Here is a 19,670-nt window from a genome sequence, read left to right on the forward strand (position 1 = left end):
AGTGTCTGAGGCCAGATTTAAACTCCAGTCTTCCTGCCTCAAGGCCTGGCCCTCTATCCCCTGCTCCACCTAGATGCTCAAATAGACATGCACATACACACACAGTGTGTGTGTGTGTGTGTGTGTGTGTGTGTGTGTGCATGCATCTATCTCTAGCTATTATTTTGAATAGGGCCAATGAAGAACTTTGTTTTTGTTTGACTATGCACATTTTTAAGAGGGGTTTCATTTTCTTTTCTTCTCAAGAGGGTACAGACATATATGGGAGGGAAAGAAGGTAGATTTTTACTGATTTAAAGAAAACAAAAAAAACAACAACAATCCTGCTTTGATTTTTTTCCCAATTCTTTTATAAATATTCTAGGAGGGGGGCCACTGAGGATCCAGTCCATAAGTATGAATAAGTTGAAATAACAAAACCAGAATAAAAAGAATAATCACAACCTACTATATACATAATTTTCTGCTACCACAACTGAGAACCTAAAAGAAATTGAGAAATAGCATTTAGAATATAAAATTTCTGAAGTAACAGATTAACAAATATAAATTTTATATAATCCAATTACAGAAAAAGAAATCAAACTCATAGTAAAGGAATTTGCAAAGAAAAAAAAAATTCCTGATCTTGATGGATTGATTCGCTGGAGAATTCTATCACATTTTACATTTTTATTTTGTTCTTTTTTTTGGGGGGGGAGGCAAGGTAATTGGGGTTAAGTGACATGCTGAAGGTCACTCAGCTAATGAGTGTCAAGTATCTGAGGTCAGATTTGAGCTCAGATTCTCCTGACTCCAGGGCCGGTGCTCTATTTATTCACTACATCACCTAGCTGCCTCTCTATCACATTTTAAAAGAACAATTAAAACCAATATGACACAAAATATTCTCAAAAATTGAGAAAGCACCCTATCAAAATCCTTTAATGGAATAATTATTCTAATATTAAATATTATTAATATCAATTAATAATAAATTAATAAAATTAATTAATAATAAATAATATTAAAATATTCTAATATTAAAAATGGAAAGAATAAAGCATGGAAGGAAAACTCCAGACCAATATCATTAATGAATATCTATTCAAACATTTTTTATAAAGTTCTACCAAAAAACTATAGTAATTAAACTAAGAGATTACTCATTATGGCTAAATGGGATTTGCACCAATGATAGAAGGATGGACAGATAATTAACATTAGGAAAACAAGCAGCATAATTCAATATGATTTTAATCATACTAAAGCAAAAACTACCCTTAAATCATTTTATTTTCTCAATAAATGCAGAAAAAGTCTTCAAAAATCTTACAATCATTTATGCTACAAAAACAAATCATAAACTATGGGCACTGAGGGACCTTTATAATATTATAAACATCAGTTCTCTGAAACTCAAAACAAGCATCATATGCAATGGGGATATGTTAGAAGCAGAATGAAAATATGCCTAGATAATAATAGCACTAACCTTTCCAGGGCTGTTATGAGGATAAATGACATAATATTATTTTTTTTGCTTTTTGGAGGGGCAGTTGGGTTTAAGTGACTTGCCCAGGGTCACATGGCTAGTTTCCGTGTGTGTGTGTGTGTGTGTGTGTGTGTGTATGTATGTGTGTTAAGTGCCTGAGGACGGCTTTGAACTAAGGTCTTCCTGACATCAGGGCCAGTGCTCTATTCACTGCACCACCTAGCCGCCCCCAACGACAAAATATTTTTAAAATACTTTGCAAACTTTAAGTATCACATAAGCTATTATTTTTGTTATACAATAAATGCAGGAATAAATCAAGGATAGCCACCCTCCCTCACTATCCTTATTTGCTGATGACATGATGGTTTACTTAAAAAATACTGGGGAATTAGCAAAGATACAAAATGAAACAATAGCTTCAGTAAAGTCATAGGCTACAAAACAAACCCTAAAGTAACTAGAACTTTTACAGGACAATAATAAAATCTAAGTGATAATAATAGGAAGAGGAATTCCATTCCCAATAACTAAAAGGATACTGTGGAAGTTTTGATGAGGCAAAAATATAAAAGATATCAATATATATTTATTTTAAAAAAGGACTCTAGCCTTAGGCAATCTTTCAGTCCCATCCAAATCTGCTTCATTTTTATAAATATAACTTGGAATTAGCCAATTACTTCATTAATTACTTGAATTTACTCTATGTTGTAGGTTATGTATAAACCATGAACACTATTCTCTGCCTACTGCCAGTCCAAAATGTGGAAATTTTGGAAGCTAATTTCCATTTGTGAGTTCAGAGAAGGTGCTACTTTATTATAGCCTTAAACACTTATAATCCTTAGCAAATATAGTACCACATACTCGATGTGTTCCTTTAATATTAATTGACTTACTGTACTTTCTATGGAAGTACAGGATTCATAGAAATTTTCCCCATAATGATTTGACATAGAGATATTAAAAGAAAAGTTTTTAAAAATGGGTTAAGATTTAGTGTTTATAGTTTTATACATAAACTTCCAAAGTAATGTGAATGGTTTTACACAGTGATTAGATTCTAAAGCTCCCATTAATTGAATTGTTCAATATATGAAATAAACAATTTTAGTTGAGAAGTCTCTAAAAATACTCTTGCCTAGCCACTGAATTTCTTCTCACACTGTATATTTGTACACATATACCATGTTTGCTTTTTTGTATTTTATTTCCTCCCTAATACAAATGGTTCCCCAGATAGTTCATTCATTGTTGCTGTCATAGACACTTCATATTTTTGACAGCAGAAGCTTACCTAGGAATTTAATAATTGGTACAATCCTGTTTTACTTTATATTTTCCTTCCCAAATGCCATTTTAGAGTAAAAATATAAATACATTTCAGAAAAGCAACAATGGTCTGGGAAACTAATAAAAACACAGTACTGTCAGTTTTTCTGCCTTGAAAAAGATTATTTTTAGAAAGTATATGTAGATTACTTATTTTTCTTGCTGTTAGATATAATCATGTTAGATTTTTTGTTTTGCTTGATTTTTATAAAACATGTATTTTTAAAGAGCATGCATTTGAATTAAAGATTTTGCAAATTGTCTCATTCTTTCCAAGAGACATTAATGTAAACTGACAACTTTAGAAAATCCATGATTCATTTTTCTGTTCTATTATTAAATTACAAAAGGAATTAGTTGTTCATAGCTTTTATCCTATCACATTCTTATTAAAGAACCTTGTTTTTATTACTGATTTTTGTTTGCCATCTTATGTGTTATTTCTCTCATTTGGTAGAAATGATAAAAAAGCATAACAAAGCTTGTAGAAAAAATGTTAAAGTACATGTATATACCTATCTGATGATTTTTTTAGAGTGTTTTTTTTCTGTTGGTAGACCATCTATCTATCATATTCAAGTATGTGTGCACGTATATATGTAATATGTAATAGGTCCTTTTGTTTAAATTTCCCAAATATAAAAAGGAAGATTAGCTTTGCTATAATGAATAGAATAAGATTTTACTGCATTCACTTTTTGGGTAACTGATTGGTATTTCTATAAAACAAATTGCTTTTCATCAAATATGGTGGAATATCATTCTGTTGTACCACCAGACCATGACTACAAGCTAGAGAGGACCACGAGTAAGGCTTCCCCATTTATCTCTTTCTAGAGCCACAAGAAGTGATTTTCCCTTCCTCTTTTATACTTTGTTCACTTCCAAAATGAGATGAAGTATCCACACAAGTTACTATGAGGCACTTTTTCTTCAAAAATAAACACAGGTATTCCCAAATAATTATGGTGGTAATGATGTAATAGAGGATAATGATTACAGAGTATAATGGAGATTAGAAAGCCTTCTTTCAAGGAGACACTAATCGATGTAGAAATATATTTTTCTGATAAAGAATCTAAATTAAATCAATGTTCACAATAAAACTTACCCCGGCTGAGTGTCATCTGTTACACAGTGATAGGTAAAAGTGCCAAACATCTGAACTCCTAAAATTCCATATAGAAGTAGAAAGAAAAGTAGGAAAATTGATACACTCCAAATTTGTTCTCCTGAACGCCTAGAAAAAGAAATGTTTAAAGATACATAAGACAGTAAGCTTACTTACAAATGAAAATGCATTAAAAGTTCATTAAAGTTATGGACAATAATACTTACTTTAAAATGTTTGTTATCCTTGTTCTTGGTAGCTCAAATCGGAAATAAATACGGAATGCCCGGATCATAATAAGAGGCCTTGGAATCCTCAGCATTCCCCAAGGTGACATCTGATCAACTATATCAGCAATTTCAAATACCTGCAAATATACAGCCATAGATGTTTTTCAGATGTCCCCTCACTTATCATATTTACATTTCCATATAATCCAAGGATGTCATCATTATAGAGAAGTTTGGATGTCATCTAAACAATGCATACCTAAGCAGTAATCCTGTCTACACACCATTCTCAAAAAGTAGGCAATTAGCCTCCAATGGAAGATAACCAGTGAAGGGAAATTCATTGTTTCCCAAAGTATACCATTCCATTTGGGAGTGGGTGATGGTGTAGGGACAATACCAATTATTAGAAAGTTTTGCAGATTATTTTCAAAATACATTTAGTTGCATGTAGCACACTGAATTTAAGGGAAATTGTAAAAGACGATTAAGAAAAGATCATTAAATATGGAAATGACCGAAGTTAAATTAAGTTTTGCTACAATCACTGTACATCATGACTTATTTGTAAAAACAACCAATAATGTAAAACTATAATTACTTTAGAATATCAATTTTTATTGTGAATAAATATGGACAATTTCTAAAAGGCTTCTTTTTAATTGGGTAGGTCCTTACTAAAATGATAAGTTTAATTTGAGTTCTATTTTTTTGTATTTGTAAAGAAGCAAATCTAAAAGGTGTGGGAGGAGAGATAAAAACTCTATAAGGAAAAACATCAATAATATCATTTCTAAGGGAAGTAACTAAAGGAGTGTTTTAATAATGTTACTTAACACCTTTATTCCAGGGAGGATATGAGAAAACCATAACTTATATCAGAAAAAATCATTAAGGAGTCTGTCTAGTTATGAAGCACTCTAGTTATGAAGTTAGCTTAGTAAAGAAGTTGCCTCTTGCAGTTAGATCTTTTTCAGCAGCAGGAGTGATTCATTAGCTGTTTTTTTTATTCCATTCATATTAGGATTTCTTAGAATGAAATACTCTCAACCACCTGATAGCTGTTCTGCAACTTAGCAGTCTTTAATACTGTACCTGAGATACAAGGTTAAGTGGCTTGGCCTACAGAATCAGATACTCTGAAAGTATCAAAAATGCTACTTGAAGTCAAGCTTTCCTGGAAAATCAGTGAGTTAAGCAACAAGCATTTCTTACGAATTTACTATGTACCAAGAACTAGGGTTACAAAGGAAAGTAAAAAGAGATCCCACCATCAAGACACTCACGTTCTAATGGAGGAAACTCCATGCAAATAACTCTTTGACAAGATATATGCCATGTAAATGAAAGGTAATCCCATATGGAAGATAGTAGCAATGAGGAAGAATGATGCAAAGGGAATCACTTCCAGCAGGAATACCAGCTGTCCTATTCACCATATCAGGCTGCCTCTCCAGCTATATCTTTTAACACTAGAGAAACAACCAGTTTAATTGAAGTCAATGTAAGTCTGTTTGAATATATTACAATAAACTGGATTACTTACTACTATTATTCAGAATAAAGTTTTGCTTTATGTCCTTTTAAAACTGTATATTACTTTTATTTGTCTTAGAAAGAGCCTCGGAGAGACAATGTAGGCTTCTCTACCCTGATCCAGTTATGTCCACGGTTGTGAAAATAAGTAAGAATGTTTGAATTGTTTTCCCATCAGTTTTCATCATTTAATACCCTAGAACCCAGAAAGGGACCTCGTTTTTCCTCTTTTATTTCATTTAATCTAATTTTTGATATTGTATGGTAAGGCAAGAGGAGGAAGAGCAGTTTATTATGGGGAGGATAGATAGCCAATCTTGGATCCAGGAAGAATTGAGGTCAAGCTCCTTCTCCGACACATTTGGGCTACTGGACACTGAGCAAGTCACTTAACTTTTCAGTGCTCTCAAGCAACACTTAATAAAGGCAGCAGAAAAATGATAGATCTACATTGATAGAAGGTTCTTTTGTCTAAGACATCTTACACTGATGAATTCACAAGTTGCAACCAAAAATGAAAATTAAAAAAAATAAGGGTATATCACTTTATCTTAGGACAGATTATAGATAATTTGCAGATAATGTGCTAAAGTAGCACACCAATTAAATAACGGGCAAAGAGTGCATACATTTCTCACTTATATATTTCCAAAGAAATGTAGTATTTGCCAAACAGTATGGAATTAAATGTAATTGTTCATATTCACAAGAAATGAATTCCTTTTCATACTTCTATTTAGATAATTTTGTTTAAGAAGAGGTAGAATGTATTTCTGAAATTGTACCCCTATAATTTAAAATTATTTAATTACCTGTAACACCAAAGAAACCCAAAGGCAAAAGACCATAAATCCATCAAAAACACACCAGCGATCTTTCACGTAGGAATTATCCCCCTAAAAAGAAATTTTGCATACCATTATTGCCAATTCATATGAAAATGTTTCTGAACATCCAGAAAGTTAATATTCAAATGTCACATATATAATTTGTTAAAGTAATACTAGAAACAATTTTATTATCCACACTAAATAGACATTCAAAGGCTCATTCCTAGGGTAGCAAATGGTAAAGTCTGGCATATCTTCATATTTAAGAAACTGAGTCAAATGGAAAACTTAAAGGCAACTCATTTCTTAGAACATTCTTCTACTAAGACGACAGAATTTACAGAAGCCAAGTTACCTAGAGACATTAAAATTGTCCTATCCACTACTCTTAGGAAGGAAATTAACCAGAATCCCAGATTTCATTGTACAGAGGTCAGTGTTTAGCAAAATAAAAAGTGTATTATCACTATTGTGGAGGATAACAATTATAAAACTCACATTAGTTTTGCTCAAGGTAAGAAAACAAAAACAAAGAACCACATTTATTGAAGAAGGTTGACCAAATAATGTAGGATTTCTTAAAGAAATCCTTCTTTACAATTATTCCAGATGAAAATTTTCATTTCTGAAACACAAGAATCCTTGTGAGGTTTATGCTTTATGGAAGTGTATAAAGTGTATAAAAATCTTGGACTTGATCAGATATTATATTCCCTTCCTTCATTGACCAAGAAAAAGCCCCAAAGCACAGGTTGTCAGGTTATTAAATAATATAGTGAGGGAGATAAAGAATCTCTTGAATCTTTTCATTGAAAGTCTTTTCCCTAGGCATTTTTAGGATCCAAATTTACTTTAGCTTCTTTAAAAGAAGAGATTCAATGTTATTCAACAAAACCCACATATTCAGTAAAAATATTGATTCATTTATTTTTCTGCAAAATTTATGAGTCTTACTCCTAGCTATCATAGCTATATTGTTTCAAGGCCCTCTGTTGCATTTGTCATTTTTAAAAAATGTGTTGACCAATTAACATTCTCAAAATAATACTTTTTCTACTCTTGCTACCCCTCCCTCCCTCTTTCCCTCCTCTCTACTCCCCCCCCCCATATGTCTATTGGTTGGTTGTATTGTCAACAACTCAAGTAACAATTAGTTAAGAAATTGGGCAGAAGGTTCTAGAAAAAAAATGGTGTTTGTGTGCTCTGGGGTGAGTTCTAAAAGAAAAAAAAAAGAGAAAAAACAAAGGTTGGCAAAAGTGAAGAGGCCAGACTGACAGCTATGAATGACAGGCAATGCTAAGGCCAGAGGTGTCAAAGGAAAGAATATGCCTAGATGAGAGTGAGTTTATTTGCCTCATGGACTAATTTTGTGGATAAAGTTGTAAAGGAACAAAAATGTTTGGTATATTTTTGAAGTTGGTTTCACAATCTGATGTAAATAGGAAATAAATGAAACCCATCAGGAATTTCCAATACTGATAGAAATACTCTTTCCAGATTTTGCGTTATTGGGGTCCAGACTGATAATGGAAATCATCCCTGAAGAAACATTAAATCTATTGAAATGAGCGTGCTTAGCAAGTTTAATACCTATGCTAATTTTATACTATTGCTCCTCGCCTTTCTTAACATGTAGCAAAACAATCGTGGTCTACTCAGCAACCAGATTGGATTATTAACTACAAGATAATAATTTCCTACTATATATTGCAAGAAGCAAAACAAAAACAAAAAACAACCCTGCTATATCCTCATTTAATAAAGCAGTGTCTATGCCTGTGCTCTACGACAGCTTTATTTTAATGCTTCATTATATAGTAGAAATGATCCAGGTTTGTCAAAGACAAGGTCAATAAAGTCCAATCTCTGACAGGTGGTACCAAGCTGAAATTGCTTTTAATACCAGCCCAGTGACAAGTGGTGTCTGCCGCCTGTCAGTCAGCCTAGCTAAATATGGAAAGGAGCATCACCAGAAAGTTGGTCAAGAGGTAATGAGTTAGTGAGTTGTTTTTTTTTTTAGTGACAACTGATGAAACATATAAAAATAAAATAATATGGCCCTCTTATGCAATGCTCTGACACTTTCACAGTGAAGAGCCACAGAAAAGTGGGCAGAAGGACCCATAAGAAAAATCAACAACAGTCTTTTTTGTGAGACCAAGAAAAGGAAAAAAAAACCTAGAAACAAAGAAGTTATTCCTCAATTGGGTAATGAATTAATTCTGGTGTGTGAATGAGATAGAATATTATTCTTCAGTAAAGAAGACAACAACCAGAAATATGAAGAATTCAGAGGAATTCGGGAAAACTTGGGAATTGAAGAATAAAGCTGAAACAAGAGAACAATTTATATTGGAACGAAAGTAAAACATCAAAAAAGGGATCAAAATTTGATCAATGCAATCCAATTTTGATTCCAGAAGACTGCAGCAAAATATACCTTCCCTCTCCCAACAGTGAAATAGTAAGTATATATGTATGAAAATGTGACATATATGATCAGATTTAGGGAAGAGAACGGTTTGTTTTGCTTAACTATGCTTCTTTTTGCAAAAGGACATTTTCCTATGTGGGGTAGACTATAAGCTGCTTCAGAAGAGGGACTTTTCCCCCCTTTCTTTGTATTATTTGTACTTACCTCTTGACCAACCTTCTGGTGATCCTTCTTTCCATATTTAGCTAGGCTGACTGACAGGTGGCAGACACTACTTGTCACTGGGCTGGTATTAAAAGCCATTTCAGCTTGGTATCACCTGTCAGAAACTGGGCTTTATTTGACCTTGACTTTGACAAACCTGGATCACTTCTACTATATAATGAAGCATCAAAATAAGTGCCTGAACATAGTAAGGACTTAATAAATGCTTGTAGACTTAATTTGATTTGACTACTATCAATTAACTGATTGCTTATCTATTCAACTCTTTTCCCTACACACTTTTCTTGATGATTTCATAAGTTCCCAAGAGTTATCATTTCTATGTAGATGAATATGTATTCAACTCAGTTCTTTCTCATCTCCATGCTTACTGGACATTTTGAATGGAATAGTCATCTTGAATGTAACATATTCCAAGACAGAACTTATTTTCTTTTCTCCAAATACTTCTGTTTTGAACTTCCCTATTTCTATTAAAGGCAATCCCATCTTTCTAGTCACTCATTCACAGCCTTGGAGTTATTCTTGACTCTGCAGTCTCCATCAGTTCTAGGATTTTGTCAATGATACCTCCACAATATCCCCTACATCTGCCCCTTTTTTTTGGTCTTTATTAATTTGTTTGTTTACTTTTAGTTTACAAGATTCAATTCCACAATTCCTTGAGTTTCAAATTTTCTCCCCCCCCATGACAGTATACAATCAAGTATAGGATCTGCAAATACTTTCACATTAGACATTAGTCAGGTTATAAAGATGAATTGTATCAGATGGAATGAAAAATGGGAAAGAGGAAACAAAACCAAACAAAAAAAAAAGAAAAAGATCCAGTAGTTTGCTTCAATCTGGATTCAAACTCAGTTCTTTCTAGTTCTTTCTCTGGATGTAGACATCTCTCTTCATCATGAGTCTTTTGGGATTTACTGCATTGCTGAGAAGAGTCTAGTCTATCAAAGTTGGTCATCACACATCCGTTGTGTCTGTAATTGTGTACAAATTTCTCCTGGCCCTACTCTTCTCACTCAGCATCAGTTCGTACAAGCCTCTCCAGGTAAATATCTGCTCCTCATTATTTATAGCACAATAGTATTCCATTACATGCATATACCACAACTTGTTCAACCCTTCCCCAATTGATGGGTATCCCTTTAATTTCCAAGTCTTTGCCACTACAAAAGAGCTGCTATAAATATTTTTATACATATGGGTCTTCCTCCCACTTCTAGGATCTCTGTGGGATACAACCCTAGAAGTGGTATTGCTGGGTCAAAGGGTATGAAATTATTTATAGCCCTTTGGACATAATTCCAGATTGCTCCCCAGAAAGGTTGGATCACTTCACAACTCCACCAGCAATGCATTAGTGTTCCAATTGCCCACATCCTCTCCAGCATTTGTCATTTTTCTGTTTTGTCATCTTAGCCAATCTGACTGGTGAGATGTGGTACCTCAGAGATGTTTTGATTTGCATTTCTCTAATCAATAGTGATTTAGAGCATTTTTTTCATATGCTTATAGATATCTTTAATTTCTTCCTCTGAAAACAGCCTGTTCATATCCTTTGACTATTTATCAATTGGGGAATGACTTGTATTCTTATAGATTTGACTCAATTATCTGTATGTTTTAGAAATGAGTCCTTTATCAGAGACACAGGTTGTAAAAATTCTTTTCCAATTTTCCACTTTCCTCTTAATCTTGGTTACATTGGCTTTGTTTGTACAGAAGCTTTTCAATTTAATGTAATCAAAATTATCCATTTTGCATTTTATAATGCTCTCTAATTCTTGTTTGGTCATAAAGTCACCCCTCTCCACAGGTCTGACAGGTAAACTATTCCTTGCTTTCCGAGATTGCTTACACTATCAACCTTTATACCTAGATCATGCAACCATTTAGATTTGATTTTGGTATATGGTGTTAGATACTGATCTATGCCCAGTTTGTGCCATACTATATTCCAGTTTTCCCAGCAGTTTTTGTCAAATAGTGAGTTCTTTTCCCAAAAACTGGGGTCTTTGGGTTTATCCAACAATAGATTACTATAGTCATTGACTGCTGAATCTCATGTGCCCAATCTATTCCATTGATCCACTACTCTATTCCTCAGCCAGTACCAAGTAGTTTTGATGACTGATGCTTTATAATACAGATTAAAATCTGACATAGCTAGTCCACCTTCCCTAGCAATTCTTTTTATTAATTCCCTTGGAAGACCGTTTGTTCTTCCAAATGAATTTTGTTACTATTTTTTCTAGCTCTATAAACTAGTGTTTGGTACATCTGTCCCTTTCTTGACTTATAGGCCACCACCCTAGGCTTTTATCACGTATTTCCTGGACTACTGCAAGAATCTCCCAATTGTTTTCCCTCAAATCGCTTTCTACTGTAATTCACCCTCCAAAATGCTTGTCTTAAATAGAAGTGTACAAAACTCTGGGTTTGGTCAGATATTACATTAAAACATTTATCTGACTATGCCATTCACTTGCTACAGTAATTGACAATCTGACTTCAACTTTTCTTTCCCGTTAGACAAAATGACCTTTTTGACTTTTTTTTTTTTTTACCACATATGCTATGTTCTATCTCCTCTCTCTGTAGTTCTGTGCTGGTGTCCCTCTCCACCTTTGTCTTTTAGTATCCTTTGTTTACTTCAAAGTTTGGCTCAAATGGAGCTCATTCATGTATCTTTTCCTGATTTGCCTGACTGCTAATAACTTGTATCCCCACTCTACCAAAAAAGACCAAAACAAACCCCCCCAAAATTGTATACTTGTTGCATATTCATGTGTTGCACACATCTCCTGAAGGGCAAGGATAATTTCATTTTTGTCTTAGAGTCTCCAACACCTCCTATGGTGTATTGTTGTTATCTTCAATTGTTCTCAGTTGTGTCCAACTCTTCCTGACCCTGTTTGGGGTTTTCTTGGCAAAGATACTGCAGTGATTTGCCATTTCCTTCTCCAGCTCATTTTACTGATGAGGAAACTAAGGCAAAGAAGTTTAAGTGACTTGCTCAGAGTCACACAGCTATTAAATGTCTGAGGTTAGATTTAAACACAAGAAGATGAGTCTTCCTAACTCCAGGGCCATCACTCTATCCACTGAGCCAATAAAAAGATAATCAAGGATTGTTATTCAGGCATGTCTAAGTCTTCATGACCCCCTTTGGCATTTTCTTGGCAAGATACTGGAATGGTTTGCCTGGTACTCTATCTACTGTGACACCTACCAGCCCAATAGCTATATGGAAAATAAATGCTAGCTGATTAATGTCCTCTCGACTCTCCTACTTTATCAAAGTGGTATATAAATTCCCACCTGTTATATTCTGACAGATGGACTCTTGCCTGTGTAGGTACACAAGATAGGACTCTTTCTTACCCTTGTGTAAGAAGAGTTGCAAAGAAGACTATTCTTTCCCCTAGAACAGAGATATTTTAGCTTTTTGAACACTTGGTCACAAAATCCCAGATTAAAATGCAATTGTGCAATGTTAAACAAAATAAATAAAAACATAACATGTATAATATTAATTTGTGATTTTCTGAGCCATAGGCTACTCCCTGTTTATATATGGGTTTAACAACACTGCCTTACAATGTTCCCCTAGAACTGAAGCTATGACTTGGTGGAACAGCATTGACAGAAGCCCTTTAATCAGCTAAGGGTTCTATATGCTTCAACTATCCATTCCCTTGTCTTAGTTTCATAGCTCTGTTGGCAGCTTAGTTATTAAGAGATAGCCAAATTACTTTGGGGGAGAGGTGGCATGTCTATGATCTGGTGCATTATTTTCTCTTTTGCCTATCTACAAGTACTGACAAAAGGCAAAAATTTAGTGGTTGTAGTTCCTGTTTGAGGTAAGCCCATATTAACAATGACTAGCAGAATGGAAGGAAAAGGGCACAGAATTATAACCTTCCTACTAGGCCACGATATACAAGGCCAGTGTGAGAAGGATAGAGACTACACAGGTCTACTAGTTTTCTAAAAGCTCTACTGTTGCGGAGGTGGTAATATTTGAGATTTTTAAAAATCCATGCCTGTTATATCCCAGTGTCTAACCTTCTCTCCCTAATACAGATCAACAAACGCTTGCGTATTTATATTCCTTCTTTTCTTTTTTTGGTAGTTTGAGGATTTATTTAACACAAATTAAAATGTATGAAACTTTTTACTCATTTTTTCCATTCCTCAGTCTAGCATGTGGATTGTTGATCTTGATGTCTAGATGAGTCGCTCTCTCAACAACAACTTTCTGGTTCTTAAGGGGAAACATTGTGAGCAATCTCAGCACAGTACAATTTGTTGCACATCAGGAGCCCTTCTAGCTCTGACACTGTGCACCAAAGCTTCCAGAATCAACTGGGTAATGTGTTTTGTCTTCTTACTGCTTCCATAGCCAATACTGGGCATCAGGATCTGGGCCTTGAGCCTCCATCTTCGCATTCTGTTGTCAGTGCCTCTTGGCTTATGCCAGTTTCTCTTGGTCTTGCCATATCTGCCCGTCTGGTATCACATGAACTTTTTGGTCTTCTTCTTCAGAGTTCTCAGGGGCATTCAAAGGTTAGATGACTTGACTTTTCTGTGGTCCTACAACCAGGTAGTGTCAAGGCAAGACTTAAGCACAATTCATCCTAACTCCATGCTATGGAAGTTATATGAGAATAAAGAGTGAGATATTGTTTACCTGCTCACGGCGAGCAGCAGTGGCCAGACAACTCCTTTTAAATCACTTTGCCTGCTCATAAAATGTGATGCAGACAAATCAAATTGTGGAGCTTCCATAGTTCATATAAAGTAGTCTATTCTAGGTAGACATCCAGAGTAAAGCGATTTCTGTAGCATAGCAGAGAAAGTATAGAGAGTCAAGATTATAGCAAAGAGAGGAATGAAAACAAGGCTGTCCTGGAAATTCTCAAAAGTGAAGGTTCTAAGAGACCAGCTAATCAGAAAGAGAATATGCAGGGTGGCAATTCCAAAGTAAGCAGTCCAGAAGTGGAATGAACTTTCAGGGTGAAGAGGTTTCTAAAATATTGTGTATAAAGTTCTGTGACAATGAATCAGCTGTACAGCCTGGAAAGGAATGAAGATCTGGTTGGCCTGGACCATCTCCTTAAAATGTAGGTTCTGACAGAAGCCAGTCAATCACAGGAAGAGGCCTCAGAGGTGGACAGTATTTCCAATAGCAGTAGACCAGAGGTAGAGTGATCTTTAATGTAGAAGCAGAAAAGTGGGAAATCATGGTCTGAAACTAATTCAGGTACAAGTGAATAACTGGGTTTAACCATATCAATTAATATATTAATAAGCTTTTATTTAAGAGCCTACCGCAGGGGGTGGGGAACCTGGGACCTTGAGGTCACATGTGATCTTTTAAGTCCTTGGGTGTGACCTTTTGACTGAATCCAAATTGTATAGAACAAATCCTTTTATAAGTGGATTTGTTCAGTGAAGTTTAGGTTCAATCAAAGGGCCACACTTGAGGCAAGGTAGTTAAGGAAGAAGTACACTAGCTATTGGGTGAATACAGGAGTGGCATGTTAGCTGCATGAAAGAGAAATATTCTAAGAGGAAATATATTCCAGGGAGATGGGACAGCCAGTTAAAAGGTACAGAGATGAAATGAATTGCTGTGTATGAGGAAAAGTGGTCAACTTGTCTGAGTGACAGAGTTCAGGGGAACAGTAAAGTCCAATAAGCCTAGAAAGATAGGTTGAGATCAGCTTGTGAAGTACTTTAAAAGTTAAACAGAATAATTCAAATTTTATCCTAGAGACAAAGAACCACTGGGGTTGATTGAGAAGGGAGTGATATTTTCCAATCTCTAGTTAAGAAAAATCACTTTAGAAGCAGTGTGTATGGATAGAGTGAAGTAGGGAGAGACTTGAAACAGAGATCAATTAATTAGAAAGCCATTATAATAATCTAGGTAAGAGGTGATAAGGGCTTTAACTAAAGAGGTGGTTTTGTGAATAGACAGAGTGGTGTAGATACATAAGATTTAGTGGACTTAGAAAAGGGAAATTTGTCCAGTGATTGGATATGGGTAGTGAGAGAGATTACAGAATTAAGGATAACAATTGTACTCATAATCTAAGGCTATAGTCCAGGGAGAGTGGAGAAATGGTGGTGTCTTTGACAAAAATAACATAGGTTCTTCCTTCTCCTCAACAAGTTCCATTCCTTGGATTCTACTCCACTGTAATCATGTTCCCAAGTAAAATTCATCACCACAAAAGCCATCATATGAGAGACTTCAACTCCTTTGGTACTCAGAGCTCATCTGTACCCTCAGTAGCCTTTGTCCCTGTAGCAGCAAGCACCCCAGCCTCCCCAGGGTGGCTGCCAACACAGGTTCTTAGATCTGTTTTTCTAAAGGAAAGCAACTCAAAATGGGTTAACAATCTTGCCTTAATCAATTAAACATATCATTTACTTAGTTCAGGGGAAAAAGTCAGCACCCTGAACTTCAGAGTATACAGAAGTTACAATCAGAAATTACAAAAAGACAGAGAAATAAACAGATCAAGCAGACAGGTCCAACTGTCCAACCATTATATCCATACCTAGTCAGTTACCAGAGAGGGAAGCATCAACATCTGGGTTTTTCAAAGCCGGGGGGGCTCTCAATGGCTGCCCAGAATCTTGTCTGGTTAAATCATACAACACTTCTCAAAGTGAACCCCCAAACAGAGCCTCAGAGAATGTAACAACCCTTTTGACTCACTGCCCAATCACAAAGTAGCTCCTGAAAAACAAGCCTCCCACCACAGGCTCCAGGTGCACTTAAGCCTATCAAAGGGCCTAGGGACAGGGAAGATCCTACATAATACAATCTAATCTTAGAAAGATGGCAACAACATAAACTTACATTCCCATTACAGTCCCTCTGAATGGAGGGCTAGAGAATAGAGGAAAAAAAAATTTCTCCTGGAGTTTAAAGAAAGGTCAAGCTCAACCATTTTCTCATTAGTGCTTCTCCCTGGATTCTACTTCACTATTATCACATCCTGCAGAGTACCTTCTTCCTACTCCTTACCTCCTTTCTGCTTCCTTTTATGTGTTCTCTTTCCCATTCAACTGAAAGTTTCTTGAGCAAAGGTACTATCTTTCCATGTAAAAAAAAATTGTATCCCCAAAGTTTAGCACAGTGCCTGGTATATAGGAGGTATTTAATAAATGCTTACTAAATTCAACTAAATAGTTTAGAAGAGATATAGGTTTGGGGGGAAATATAGTAAGTCATGTTTGGCACATAAGGAATGAGATGTCTTTCAAATACACAGTTAGAAAGGTTCAATAGGTCGTTGTTATTGTAATAATGAAGGTGAAGAGTTGGATATATAGGTCTGGGAACCATTGGCATAGAGATGACAAGTAAACCCACAAGAGTCAATGATGTCAGTAAAAGAGAAGAGAAGGCAGCTCAGGATAGAGCCTCAGGTAGTAGACATAGGCAGGAGGTATGATTCACATGATGAACTAGCAAAGAAGACTGAGAAAAAGCAGGCAGGCAAGAAGGAGACCCAGGAGAGTGTCAGGAAAACACAGAGAAGGCACAGTTTGTAGGAGTAGAATGTGATCACCAGTGTCAAATGTAGCAGATTAAGTCAAGAAAGACAAGTACTGAGAGATCATAATATCTGGCAAATTGAATCATTTATAACATTGGAGAAAAGAGTTTTAGTTGAGTGATAAGTTAAGATGCCAGAATGTAAAAGAATGAGGACCAAATAAGGGAAGATGAAGGAATAGCAACAAATATAAATTAATGTTATTTATTTATTATTTCTAAATATTTAATAATTTATTGATAATTAATTATTAATAATAATTTTCTGGGACTGAGGTTGCAAAAAGGTTTTAGGAAGATAGTTTGAGAAGATAGTAGGGTGTTGGGCATGCTGGGAAGGAATTAGCTGATAAGCTAATAATAATAACTATAAAAATGATAGTAACTAATATTTATAGAGCAAACACCATATGCCAGGCATTGTGCTAAGTGTTTTACAAATATTATCTCATTGGATCTCAACAACAAGCTATTAGTGCTATTATCTTCATTTCACAGTTAAGGAAACTAAAGTTAAAAAGAAGTTAAGTGATTTACCCAAGGTCACACAGCTGTGTGTCTGAGGCTGGATGTGAACTAAGGTCTTCTGGAAGCCATAGGAGTCCCAGCTACTGCTGAGAAATAACAATAGAGGGAATGTTTTGCTACAGAAGCCTGGAGGGAATGGAATGACCAGGGGTAAATGTAGAGAGGCTAACTTTGGCAAGGCAAAGGGTCATTTCATTATTTATTAGACTGGGAGAAAGGAGAAAAGAGTTAAGAGGTGATTAAAAGAGGTGAAGAGGGAATGCATATCCAATGGCTTCAATTTTCTCAGTAAAATATAAGTGAAGGGCCCTGTAGAATATGTGGGATGCTTGAGGAGAGAAGAAAAAATTTGGAGTAACTTCTGTAGGAAGTGAGATAGTAATTCAATTAGGGAAGTCAAAAAGGATTCTTTTGCTGCAATGACAACATAGTTGAATTTTGCTTAATTTGAATATATAGTCTATTTAGTCAGGATAGTATGACTTCTTCCAGTTCTCTATATGCCCAACAATGAAATTGGGAACAAAAAAAATTGGGTTGTTTTTATTATGTAACTTTTACTGTACCCAGATGGATTTCTCTTTTAAAAGATTCGATAAGTTTGCAATTCCATAAAGATTGAAAGGATTCACAACCCCACAAGAGCTAAAGAGAGAACCTATCTCCTGGGGTTATTGTAAGGATAAAATGAGATGATATATATTCATAAAACAACTTGAAAACCATTAAGTGTTACAGAAATGTTGCTATTATTATTATTAATATTTAGCAATTTTATGAGTATGAGTCACTAAATGAATTCTTTGTGTAAACAGTAGAAAAGAATACACATGGTTTCTTAAATGATTTCCTACAACTGACAACATCTTTACAACAAGGTTATGTATAACAAGGGCACGGGTGAGTTTTTTAACAAGGGATAGAGATTACAGGTCAAGACCTGAATGCTGCACTTTTAACCACAAAATATAAAAAGATTTAGTGGTAATCATCCATTAAGTTGGGCAGATTTGAAATGAACAACTTTGGAGGAAAGAAAAAATTATACAAAAAAAAGTATGATGGTTATATGATTTTCTCCAGTAGAGGGAATTAATTAATATTAATGAGAATGCTGACCCACCAAAATCTCAAGGTAAGTTCATGGCCAAAAAAAATAATACTGTATTATATCTCACCCTTATCTTGTTATAGAGACACAAGTATGCTGTCTAAAGATGTTTAACACATATGTAGTATTCAGCACATTTTTAATCATCTCAGTTAATTTCATCAGTTAATAAATGTTTAAGGCCTATTATTAAATGCACAGATAAATATTTAATGTACCAGACTAATGTTGCCATTTCAAGAAACAACAGTTACTAGAATTTATCTAGCATTACTTCCATAATCCTACTGTACAAAGGGTACTGGATTGTAAATAAAAGGACCTGGAAAAAAATCCTGACTGCAACTTACTACCCATGTAATCTTAGACAAATCCATTCCTTAGGCTTCAGATTTTTCATCTGTGAAGTGAAGAGGTTGGACAAAATGACTGGAAAGGTTTCTTTCAACTTTGAGTCTATCATCCCTGTGAAAATATTATATTTGTTTGTTATCCAAATGTAATTATATAATTTGTACTCTAAATGCAATATAAATATATGTGAAGAACATGCTTAGATCATAGAAAATTTGACTACATTGCACAGAAATGCAAAAGAGTTTTCTTTGAACCTAATTCCATTTCATTAGTTTTTCTTAATGTCCAGAACTAATAAAATATTGATTATTTTGAGCACAAAATATGTTTTAAGGTTTCCTTGAGTTCTCTAATATGTGAATGAAATGATTATGTCTTTTATCATATATATATATATATATTATGTTAGTTATCTTAATACATCAAAGATGAGGACACAAAACAGAAAATAAACCACTTGAGGTTTATTAAAAGAACTAGGCAGTAGAGATGATTATTTTGAAATTCAAAGAGCTTAAAAATTAGAACTAAAATTTTCAGGGGTTCATAAAAGAGCTATTTAAAGACGGGAACAATTAATAAGTAAACACTGAATGTGAGAGAAATAATTACATATCAACTGGAATAGAAACATGCAAAAGAGGCTGGCATTTTTTAGTTTATATGGTATTTTTTAAAAAAGCAACAGATACTGTTTTTTTTTATTTTGTCATTAACAAAGTTATATGCAATGTCACCACAATTAGCTTCTCTTTATTACTCATAATTTGCTTTACCAATGAACTAAATTCAATGAATTAACATGCTGAGGAATCTTACATTATTTTAAGGGTTGTTTTAAATGAAAAAAATAATTTCTAACACAGAATGAAGAATGCATCCAGCATTTTACCTATTAAAAATTCCTTCAATAAGTG

At 34.6% G+C, this 19,670-nt stretch overlaps 1 protein-coding gene across 1 annotated transcript in view; it reads right to left on the reverse strand.

Annotated features, from left to right (window-relative positions):
- The window catches only part of NALCN (sodium leak channel, non-selective), a 558,956-nt gene that overhangs the window by 469,082 nt on the left and 70,204 nt on the right, over nt 1-19,670 (reverse strand). The window contains exons 4-6 of the mRNA XM_069064204.1: nt 6,499-6,582; nt 4,148-4,287; nt 3,921-4,049 (exon numbers count right to left, since the gene is read on the reverse strand). Of these exons, the coding sequence (XP_068920305.1) occupies nt 3,921-4,049; nt 4,148-4,287; nt 6,499-6,582 (353 nt within the window). The remainder of the gene's footprint in view (nt 1-3,920; nt 4,050-4,147; nt 4,288-6,498; nt 6,583-19,670) is intronic.

The sequence above is a fragment of the Petaurus breviceps genome, unplaced genomic scaffold, assembly GCF_028583685.1.
Source record: "Petaurus breviceps papuanus isolate PSGF00001 unplaced genomic scaffold, PetGlider_PUasm1.0 90625, whole genome shotgun sequence".
NCBI classification, from domain to species: domain Eukaryota; kingdom Metazoa; phylum Chordata; class Mammalia; order Diprotodontia; family Petauridae; genus Petaurus; species Petaurus breviceps.